Here is a 12,187-nt window from a genome sequence, read left to right on the forward strand (position 1 = left end):
GAGTGAAATGCAAGGGTATATGAATATATCTGTGACCTAAACTCAACACAGTCGTGTATTTCATTTTTTACTGGTTATGTTTAAGTTCATGTAACGGATTGAATAACATGGTGATTTCAAGAGTTTAATACAAATGCGAGATCTTATTCTCTCCATCTAACTTTATATAGCCCTTTGTATTTCTCCAGTGGCACTTACTGTCTTCTACCTTGTAAAGAAACTACTAAACATATCAGCCATCAAACTGCAAACTTCTCTCTCTCTCTCTCTCTTTCCTCCCTCTTATCTCTCCCTCTCCCTCTCTTTTGGGCTGTAAATATACTTGCTTTCAATAAAGATTTGTAATGGCATCAATTCAAATATGAGGACTGTGTCATATCACACAATTAAAAATTTTCTGCATTTAATTTCCCAGCATTTATTTTTTCTAAAATTCACTAACGCACCGACTTTGTATCCGGCACTATACTGAGCACTTAGATTTGAGGGATGAGTAAGCAAGGCCCTGTCTTCTAGGATTTACATTGGGAGAAGAGAGAAATGTAGGTTAGCACTCATGATATGACTTTATGTGCAAGGGGAGTGTTACAAAATGATTCTTTCTGCTGGTGGGGGACAAGGGTGAGAAGAGTAGAAAAGAGAAGAAAGACCAAAGCAGCAACAGCCTAAACACACACACACACACACACACACACACACACACACACACACACACACACACACACACACACACACACACACACACACACACACACACACACACACACACACACACACACACACACACACACACCCTCCAGCCAGAGGAGTGAGATCAGCCTATGTTAGAAAAGGTTTTCGGAAAGCAGGATGCAATTACTACAGTACAATTACTTCCAATTAACATTCAAAAGACGCCCTGGCCACTAAGCCTGCCCAGTAACTGGGGCCAGAATGAGAAGAAACTGGGAAGCAAGGAAGACGTTCGGGGATAGAGTTTGTTGCTGATGTGAAAAAGATACCAACTGAAAGATTATCTCGGGAACAGAAGGGCGCTTTAGTCTTACCAAAATGAGAAGTAAGAAGTATGGAGTGTAACCCCAATTATTCAAAACTATGGAGAAGAAAGCGCGGGGTGGGTGTAGGAAGTAATAATACATTCTGCTTTCTTCGCTGATTAAAATAAGTGTGAAAAAGTGGGAAGGGCGTTGTCTCTGCCACTTATCTATATGACTTTAGCAAGTTTCTTAATCTATTTGTGACTCATTTCTTAACCTGACAAGCATGGATGAAGTTACTCACCTCGCAGGACTGGTTGGGAAGACTGGCACAGTGGTGGACAACTTGCTTTCCGTGCCCAGTACTGCCCAGCATTACTGTAACCCTTATCTAACACATTTCTACATTGGGGAAGGATTCAGTGTGCTCAGACCGTATCACATCACCACTCCTACTAAAGTTATTTGTGTACAGCTTTTTGACTGCACTGAAGAGCCTCACCCAGCGTTGAATGTCATCAGACCAACTGCAATATTTGAAGAGCCAAATCGCATAAATTCTCAATTTTTCCACTGCATAAGAAATCTAACCTCTTGTCTTAGAAGGCAGTGCTAGCTAGTGGAATCCCACTGTCCCAGGGATAAGACAGGGGCATAGACGTGTCGGAGGGGATTCTGGTGATCTCTGAAAGGCTTATTAGCTAAAATGAGAGACCACTTCTGACTGTGCTTTCAAATCAGTATTAAATTGAAGATGGCTAAATGAACTTTATTTAGCCTGAAGACATTCCTCAGCATTTTCTCCCATAGGTGGCATCAAGGTGAAGTTTCAGCTGTGGCCCTTGGCCTAAAGGCTAATCTCTTTATTTTGATGCCAGCTCTTCTTCCAACTAAATATTATTAATGTTAAGTTCTACGTTTCTGATAAGAAGAGACCTTTTCTACAGTGAACCACTTCACAAAGGGTTTCTTTTCTTCTTATGGACGTATCTTTTGTAATCTGAAGAACATAATTAGAGATAATTAATGCTTTATACATAATGAATGTATTGAAGCATATCCGTAGATTCAAAATGTGAGTCAGTAGCTATCTGATTTACATTTCAGATTAAAATATATTATACTCTACTTTAGCAGGAAACAAGTTATTATAATGACCAAAACGATCTGATTTAAATTTTAAGAAATTTCAAATAAGCAAGGACTCAAAGATATTGCTCATAAAAAGTTAAAAAGAGGACAGATTATAGAATAAAGACATTTCACTTCATATATTTTAATATATAGTCTTTTTTTTTTTTTGCTTTCTGAGCCATTTGTAACTTAGACATAAAAAAATCCCCTTTGTCTTGAAAGCTTTTTAGATTTAGGTTCCTCAAGCTGTAATAAATGCTCAGGTAAGGAAACAGTATGACACAGGATAGGTCAGCAATTAATCATTCTGTGTCTCATTCCAAATTGTGTTTTCCATTGAAAAGAATTCTACTTAATATGTTAAAGTTTTATACATTTTTCACTGTCTGCTACTGCATGAAATATTCAAAGAGCCCTTGGTATAATGAAATAGCTGTTAGAGAAGCTTTTTTAAAAATGATGATGAATATTGTAATTAAGATGCAAGAAATGGATTTTGTGCCAGCTTCTAAAACTGTAAGTAACACATTTTTGAGAAACCACAATAAAAAAGTATAAATTTTCAAGCTAACTACCCAATTTAGGCCATAGGGCCAACTCCAAGAGAAGAACATGGTAATTACTTTAAATATTAAAATAATTTCTACTAACGTTACACAAAATAGTTAACAGTGCAAGGAACTCTAAGGTACTTTTAAACCCTATTAGTGGTGATATGGTGAATTTTGCTTTAAAAGCAAAATAAACATTTTTTCCTCATAAAAATATACTGTGGATATGCTTGACATGTTGGGATTTTAAAATTAAGAACGCAAGTGGGATTTTAAAATTAAGAATGCAAGTATATTCTTTCCTGGACAGTTTCTGAATCCAGAATGCCCTCCTCTTTCTACCTCCTCATGACTCAGTTTTCCTTCCCACTGACTGTTCTGCCGTTCCGGTCTTCCCAAGGCAAATTTTTCCCTCTTCTAACATGACATGTTACGTCACTTCTCATGTTGTTTCAGTCGAGCAGGGTGTCCCAACCTCAGCACTACTGCCACCTGGAGACTTTGGGTAACTTCTTGTTGTGGACTGTCCTGTGCACTGTAAGACGTTTAGCAGCCTCCCTGTTCTCCACCCACTAGGCACCAGTAACGTGACCACCACTCCCAGATGAGACAACCAAAGCTCTTCAGATATTTGTAATTAATTGCCCTGGGGGGACAAATTCCCCTCTGCTTGAGAACCACCATATTAGAGCACCTGGTGTTGTACCCAACACTATGTTCAGCTTTGAATATATGCCCCATGGTATGGGGCTTTATTCAGAGGTGATGCTCAGTAAGTATTTGTTAGGTGAATGCGGCATAATATGGTGTTTTCTTACTGCAGTACCTTGCTAGACTAATAAACATGATACTCTTTAAAATCGAACTCTCAGTTTCACTTGAGGACTTAAGAATACTTCTCTATCCATTTGGCATTTGTTTATTTTCCAATATTTGGAATAGAAAGAGGAGAGAAGACAGTGTTTTTCCAAACTGATGGATTTCATTTGAACTCTGTGCTCATAAATTTCTAATGAAACTCTATTCCTTTTTTTTTTTTTACTACTGGAGAAAGAGGACATCTAAATCTATTCTAAAAAGAGATCAAAGAAAGAGGAAAGGAAGGTGAAAATGGAGAGAATGGAGCAAGGGAATAAAAGGAATAAAATAAAGCATAAGTGAGCAATATACAACAGGTTTTTCTATACTCACAAGCCCATTTATGTAAAAACTGAATTAAAAATATTTTTAAAGAAAGTATATCTTCCAATTTGAAGACAGTGAAAAAATAATTCATTAATTATTCATTGTTTCTTTCCCCGTATATTTAATGTTACAATAATTTGCTAACACAGATCAGGAAAAAACAGAAAGGAGAAAGAGACGTGAAAGAACATTTTAACAAGAGAGAGGGAAAGAAGAAAATGGAGTAAGGGAAGATTTTATGAGAATATGAGAACAAAATATGGATGCTTTAAAAAGCACAGTTAAATTTCTAAAGGATTCCAAGTTCTTTTACACATGCTGATTAAGTAACACTTGAATGACGATTCATTAATACTTGTAGAATGTGAGTTAGAAATGGAGACAAAAAATCAGTTTGTTTCGTCAGTCATAAAGTAAATGAAATATGTAAAATTTGTTTCCAAATAATGTTCACTACTTTATAAGCTGAGCTTCTCTAATTAGTTCTGTATTCCTAACTTAAGAAATCGTGAGAGAAAAAGCTCAAGTAATGGGGAAAAATTCATTCAGGGTATTTGGCCTTTATAATTTAATTAGCATCAAGAAGATGCAGGCATCATGGTTAAGTGCACAGGATTTAGATCCAGAGGAGCTGACCTGGAATCTGCATCCTCACTTTCCAGCAGTGTGACCCTGGATTTGGGTTCCCCCGGGGGCAGGAAGTTGAGAGAAGCATTCCACGGTAAAGGGTCCATCTGGGAAGGCATCCTCCCTGAAGGGATGAAGCTTCATCTCACAGGGGAACTCTGGAGTTTGCGTAGAATTCATTTTAGAGTTGTCCCAACTGAGGAAGCTGACGTTTTGTCTGTTTTTTAATCTGCCAGCTTCCTATCTTTCACTGGTTGAGGGCTGCTTCCTGGGGGTTAGCTGTCTGACAGCCCAGCTTACCCTGAACGGGGCTCCTCAGGCAGAGGGTAGCAGGGGTTTGCAGTGTGTAGCACTAGCTCCCATTTCAAATTTTATATTTGAAAGATACCATAACACGAGTATGGTCTTTCTTAATTATATTAATAAAATATAAATTAGATTAACAAAAATTGAACAATAAATATTCACGGGTATTTGGTACTGAGCCAAGTTCTAGAAAATTACTTGAATAATTGCAACAATATTTACACTGGAAACTGAGACTTCATTTGGTCATTTTGGACTCTTCCTGATACTAGGATAGCAGGTACAAAAAAGGGAGAGTTGCTCCTACTATTAATTGTAAATGTGCATCTGCAGGGAGGATACCAAAGGAATCCAAGGGGTGGCACCCAAGTTCCTCTCTTTCAACACACCCCATGTCAAATGTTCATAGAAGAGTAGAGCAGCCCATGTAAATAAGACCCTCGAGAATTCAACTTTTCCATGTTTCTCTGTCAGTTAAAGAACCCTGGAAGCTGAGGTTCTTTAGAAGCCAAAGGAAATATGGGCTGGCCCCGGGCATTTGGAAGTCATACATACAACCCATGACTTTAGGGACTGTTATAGAAATGGGGATTGCATCCTTTAATATGTTCTATTTTGGGGTATGTCATACAGAATTCTAACATTCAGTGAATTTTCCTCTATCTCTCCTTTCCCTATTTTATAAGGGATATGGTGCTGTTGCTAACTTTATTATTCAGTCTATGGTAATGAGTATTGCGATAGGGTTGTGATAGAATTGGAAGAAAAGGATAAAAACTCAGAAACACTGCATCCATTAATTGACGAGACTTGGCTCGCCTCTGTTTTTGATTGAACAATGGTTATGTTCTGTTAGGCAGTAGTGTTTCTTCCTCCTCCCCTCCCCCAAGTTTGAAAGTATAAGCAAGTATTTGAGCAGGTAGAAAGGAGAATTGTAGAGAGAGGGCAGGTGACAGGGGAGAAGTCCCCATTATCACCACAGACGTGGAAAGCATATATGAGCTGCGGTGGGTCCCACTGGAGGAAGCTGGGCTGCAGCCTTCTGGCTGGGACCCCATTGCAGAGGGCTGGACACTAGGAGCAGGAAGCCACAGTAGGTGCTGCGGGAGGCAAGAACTGAGGGCTCCCTGAAGGGAGCTGAGCAGATAGGAGGATCCCTAGCACGGCGCCCTCAGGAAGCAGGTACTGGACGCAGCTGTACAGGGGGCATGAAAGACATCGCCCTCCTCTCCTTCAGTGTCTGCCCCCAAAACCCTGAAGCAGAGAGGGGTCTAGAAGATGATGGGGATGGGGGAGCAAAGTGCACCTTCACGTCCCCTTCACACCTCAGGTCCTTTGGGACTGATCATGCTGGGCTGGGGGGCAGTTGGAGGGATGACAAGGGAGGGAGGGAGGAGATGGAAATCATTTCCACCCAGCATGGTTGAAGGTAACTATCAGAGAAAAGGCAACCCATTTCATATCCATAGCCTACCAATTTCAATTATGCCAAAAAGAAAAAAAATTGTGTACTTAGAAAAAGCCAGAAAAGGGAAGTAAAAAAAGAAAAAGAAAGACCAAGACGAAAATAAGTTATGTTGTCAGGGATTATTAGGATTATGAATCCTCTTATTCCCCCCCGCTATTTATTTTTGATGTTGCCAAACAATTCATACAAAAGAAAATCAACACGTGTGCCAAATTCCATACACCAAAATTGATACACATATGTAGTTTTTTTGGTGTAACATCTATGTTGAAACATGGGTTGTGTATATACACATAATGTATACCTGTAAAAGCAGAGCTAAGTTTTTATACACTCACATTCTTTAGGAATAGAGCAACGACACTATTCTGATAAGATGTGTTAGAATTGCATTCATATTTACAGTTTAGAAAACCTTGAGGGATCATGGGTTCAAGGAGTAATGTATATCTTGACAAGGCTTTATGACTCAACTCTTTTCTCCTTTCTGGAACCATCCTAAAAATGTAAGCTGGGTTTGAAGATCACATTTAAAGGAGTATTTATAGCATTTAGTCGGATACTATCAGAAAGCGCAGAGTATAATATTAAAGACAGGTCAAGCACCTACCTAGCACCTAGCTACCTTGGCATTATCTTCCATGTAATTAGAGAAATGAAAATATCCATGACGAAACATAGACAAGTCTGGAGCATTCTCATCCGAGGAGAAAGATCCGTATGCTTCCTTTGAAGGAGGTCTCATGAATGAAGACAGTGTCCTCTTATTTCTTTTTATTATATCTGGGAGGCAATTTATTATGTTCTAGGGTTTGAGCCTGCATATGGCTTATTTTTTTTTTTTTTTTGGACTCACAGGGTCATTTTCAATAATCTCTCAGAAATGCCAGATCTTAAATACATGGAATTACCAAAATATAATAAATCACAAAGCAACTTGAAAGAAAGGTTGTTTAACAGTAATATCCTAGAAGCTTATGAGGTGGGAACTTCGCCACATGAAACAGATCTGAGTTTCCAATGAAATACTTGGCTCATTTCAAAGTAAAAGTTAAAATTTTTCTCATTATAAAATTAGGATTAAATGAGTTTGCCCTCCTGAAAACCCGACAGCAGGAGATTTTTGCATTTGAAGTCAGGATTTGGGGAATTATGCTCTTACTTTGGAAGTTACAAAGACCAACAAACACTAACTCTTTTGTTCTAAATTGAGAATGTCACAGTTACGGATATTCAAAACTAGGGTTTACTAAATTTTATGAAATTAGAATCAAGAGCAAAGGTCAACCACTCCGTATAGTTTTAGTATTGAGCATATCCCAGTGTTACTGAAATTATAAAATAATTTGCTAAAGGTTGGGCAATTTTCTATGAATAATAATTACCCATTCTTATTGCTGCTTTAATTTATTATAGTCACATTAGAGATATTATTTATAATGATTTCTATGTTGAAGTTTAGTTGTGTTCAGTTTACTTATTCTCACATCCAATGTGTTACTTACTCTGTGAGGTTTGAGTGTCTATGAATTTCTTTATCAAGGCATCAGTTGTTTGGGTATAGAGACTGAGAGCGTATCTCAGAGACTGAAGATCTGGGCTTTTCTCCAAGAAATTCTTTTTCAGGCCATTTCCTCCTGCATGAAAGTATTGCTAAAAAGAAAAAAAATAATGTAAGCAGAGGCATTTAGAAAGAAGTATTAGATGAGGGATTTTATTGCCATAGTCGTGAGGCTCAAATGGAATAATACAGTATGATCAACATGAGGTAGATACAAAGAAATAGCACCAGCTGGCCACTGCCAAGTCATCACCATGTAGTTCAGGTTCCCTCAGTATCTCTGAAGTGTTGCTCTGCATCACAGACATCAGATCCTCACAGCTTAAGACTCTTCCTCTCATTCAACACTTAAGTTAAAGAAATGGGATCATGAAGATGCAGTGGCCAGCATGCTTACAGAATGCCAGGTTTAGATACTGTGTCAACTTGGTTGTTGACTTCCGTTTCCAGAACATGAGAAAAACATCCAGGGTTGTCAAATTTCATAAAGAAGGTATCTCCTGGTCATGTATTTTCTAGATACTTAGTTTGCAATTCTAGGACAGGTGCCCACTGCTCCCATCTTCCCCATGATCTAATCACACAATGGTGCACACATAGGCCAACCTGAGGATGCACAGTGGTCCTTGGAAATCCAACATCTCCTGAGCCTTGTGTCTGAGAAATGCAATGAAACAGAGTTTCTTTCTTCTTCTTTTTTTGCTCTTGTCGTCCAGCAAACTCAAAGCATTGCAATATTTATATAGGTAAGGTGATAGAGAACATATATATTTGACAATAAATGAGGTGATTGAGGGATATGAGCATTTCTAATGCTGAAGGTATTAAGCACAGACATCACTTTGGAGGACTCACTAGAGATACGTGATAGGACTAAGGATGTTATTTCCCAACCATTTAGAGATGATAATGGGTTTATAGTATTCTATTAATGTTAGATAAATGGTTCTCTCTCTCTCCCTGTACCAACAAAGCTAAACTACACCCTCATTGCAGCCTGCCTCGTACAATCTAGGATTCTCACAGAATGGCATGTTTTGGAAAAGCTCAACAAATGATTCTGATACACTCTCCTAAATGGATATATGTTATCCCTCTATCCCACTTCTTAAAAATTTCTGAGGTGAAACATGTCAGCGAACTGAAAATTCATAATTGTCTTAGTTTTCTTCCCTAAGTAGAAACACATTCTGAGCATTTGTAGGCATCTGCGTGTAATTTCAGAGACCGTAGTGTAGAGAAGACTAAGGGCACAGGCCTGAGGAAGTAGGCAATGGTGATATGATCTGAAGAAAGTTTGTTACAACTGCAGACACCCTCCTCCCAAAGAAAAACCCACGGCCACTTACAGTTCCTTTCCACTCCAGCTGGGCGCACTGTGGAAACACAAGCTGCGCCTAAAGCTACCTATGGTTATGAAGAGGAGGCACAGCAAAATGGCAAGAGCCTTTTCTTATTTTTGAAGAGTCAACAAAGATGTAATATTTAAACTTGTTCTATACCTCGATCTTCTTATATAAATGTTAAAATATTTTCACATGTAGAAAGTATTTATCAAAGACTGAGGGTCTGGAATTGTTTCAGGTGCTTTGGTGGATGAAAAAAAATATCAGAGTTCCTTTCTTTAGGAAAGGTGATATGATACTTAAAGTGGAAAACTATTAAATGAGTGTATTGAAAGGGGAAGGTTTCACTTGATTGTTTTTCCTGGAGGCGTGGTGGGGTGAGCTCTGGAGCTCTGTTTACGTAATGACCCAGGGAAGTATCAGATGAAATAACATACCCTAACTGTAAAGAGCAGTGGGATAAACTGAACTAGGACTAGGTGGCATCTGTGGAGGGGAAGGCATTCTCCCTCTCAATGTTTCCCAGACAAACTTCAGTTTCGTCAAACCTGAGCATAAGTGCTGGAGAATTACATTAGTAAAGTACAGGAAGAATAACAAGCGGCAGCTACAATGATGCTTCACGATCTCTTGGCGACTGAGAGTTGTTACAAGTGCAAATTACTTCTGGTGGGATGCAACTGATGACTGTTTTGTGGCTAGATCTGTTTTGCCTCTATTTGTAAACTTATTTCAGCTTTCCTCACTGCTTATCTTTATGTGTGGTTCTTGGAAATCTTCTTTGAGCCAGTTATAAGATCTTACCGGTTCCCTCATTAATTGAAGAGTTAAATAATATTCTGGACAAGTTTTATAACTGCACGAATGTCACAGTTATACTCTGATTTTTTAAATTAATTTTTATTGGAGTATAGTTTATTTACAATGTTATGTTAGTTTCTGCTGTACAAGAAAGTGAATCAGTTATACATATACCTACTCTTTTGTAGATTCTATTCCCATATAGGTCATTACAGAGTAGTGAGCAGAGTTCCCTGTGCTATACAGTAGCTTCTTATTAGTTAACTGTTTTATATATAGCAGTGTGTATATGTCAATCCCGAACTCCCACTTTATCCCTCCCCCCTTCCCCCTTGGTAACCATAAGTTTGTTTTCTACATCCGTGACTCTATTTGTTTTGTAAATAGGTTCATCTGTACCATTTTTTTTAAAGATTTCACATACAAGCAATGTCATATGATATTTGTCTTTCTGTGTCTTCACTCAGTATGACAATCTCTAAGTCCATCCATGTTGCTGCAAATGGCACTATTTCGTTCTTTTTATGGCTGAGTAATATTCCATTGTATATACGTGCCACATCTTCTTTATCCATTCATCTGTCAATGGACGTTTAGGTTGTTCCCATGTCCTGGCTATTGTAAATAGAGCTGCAATGAACATTGGGGTACATGTCTCTTTTCGAATTATGGTCTCCTTTGGATATACGCCCAGGAGTGGGATTGCTGGAAGATATGGTGGTTCTCCTTTTTTTTTAAGGAACCTCCATACTGTTCTCCATAGTGGCTGCATCAATTTACATTCCCACAAACAGTGTAGGAGGGTACGCTTTTCTGTGTTTTTTAATCACAGTTTCAATTTCAGTACTTGTGATTGGTTTGTTCATATTTTCTAATTCTTCCTGGTTCAGTCTTAGAAGGTAGTATCTTTCTAAGAATCTGTCCATTACTTCTAGGTTGACTATTTTATTGGCATATAGCTGCTTATAGTAGTCTCTTATGATCCTTTGTATTTCTGTGGTGTCAGTTTTAACTTCTCCTTTTTTATTTCTAGTTTTATTGATTTGAGTCCTCTCCCTCTTTTTCTTGATGAGTGAGTCTGGCTAAAGGTTTATCAATTTTGTTTATCTTCTCAAAGAACCAGCTTTCGGTTTTATTGATCTTTGCTATTGTTTTCTTTGTTTCTATTTCATTTATTTCTGCTCTGATCTTTATGATTTCTTTCCTTCTGCTAACTTTGGGTTTTGTTTGTTCTTCTTTCTCTAGTTCCTTTAGGTATAATGTTAGATTGTTTGAGATTTTTCTTGTTTCTTGAGGTAGGATTGAGTTGCTATGAATTCCCTCTTAGAACTGCTTTTGCTGCATCCCATAGGTTTTGGATCATCATGTTTTCATTGTCATTTGTCTCTCGGTATTTTTTAATTTCCTCTTTGATTTCTTCATTGATCGCTTGGTTATTTAGTAACATATTGTTTAGCCTCCAGGTGTTTGTGTTTTTTACGTTTTTTCCCTGTAATTTATTTCTAATCTCATGGTGTTGTGGTAGGAAAAGATGCTTGATATGATTTCAATTTTCTTAAATTTACCGAGGCTTGATTTGTGACCCAAGATGTGGTCTATCCTGGAGAATGTTCCATGTGCACTTGAGAAGAAAGCGTAATCTGCTCTTTTGGGATGGAATGTCCTGTAAATATCAATTAAATCTACCTGGTGTATTGTGTCATTTAAAGCTTGTGTTTCTTTATTAATTTTCTGTTTGGATGGTTGTCCATTGGTGTAAGTGAGGTGTTAAAGTCCCCCACTATTATTGTGTTACTGTCGATTTCCTCTTTTATAGCTGTTAGCAGTTGCCTTATGTATTGAGCTGCTCCTATGTTGGGTGCATATATATTTATAATTGTTATATCTTCTTGGATTGATCCCTTGATCATTATGTAGTCTCCTTCCTGGTTTCTTGTGACATTCTTTTAAAGTCTATTTTAGCTGATAAGAGTATTGCTACTCCAGCTTTCTTTTGGTTTCCATTTTCAGGTGGAAATGCAAACCATCCCCTCACTTTCAGTCTGTATGTGTCCCTAGGTCTGAAGTGGGCCTGTTGTAGACAGCATATATATGGATCTTGATTTTGTATCCATGCAGCAAGCCTGTGTCTTTTGGTTGGAGCATTTAATCCATTCACTTTTAAGGTAATTATTGATATGTATGTTCCTATTACCATTTTCTTAACTGTAATGGGTTTGTTTTTGTAGGTC

At 38.0% G+C, this 12,187-nt stretch overlaps 1 protein-coding gene across 1 annotated transcript in view; it reads right to left on the bottom strand.

The window, feature by feature from the left end:
* UNC13C (unc-13 homolog C) overlaps positions 1–12,187 on the bottom strand; it is a 385,689-nt gene that overhangs the window by 41,264 nt on the left and 332,238 nt on the right. The window contains exon 25 of the mRNA XM_089906237.1: positions 7,754–7,901. Coding sequence (XP_089762363.1) covers positions 7,754–7,901 — 148 coding nt within the window. The remainder of the gene's footprint in view (positions 1–7,753; positions 7,902–12,187) is intronic.

Source organism: Delphinapterus leucas, chromosome 2 (assembly GCF_059928025.1).
Source record: "Delphinapterus leucas isolate spDelLeu-1000000601 "Yukka" chromosome 2, BTC_Dleu_Yukka2, whole genome shotgun sequence".
In the NCBI taxonomy this organism is placed as follows: domain Eukaryota; kingdom Metazoa; phylum Chordata; class Mammalia; order Artiodactyla; family Monodontidae; genus Delphinapterus; species Delphinapterus leucas.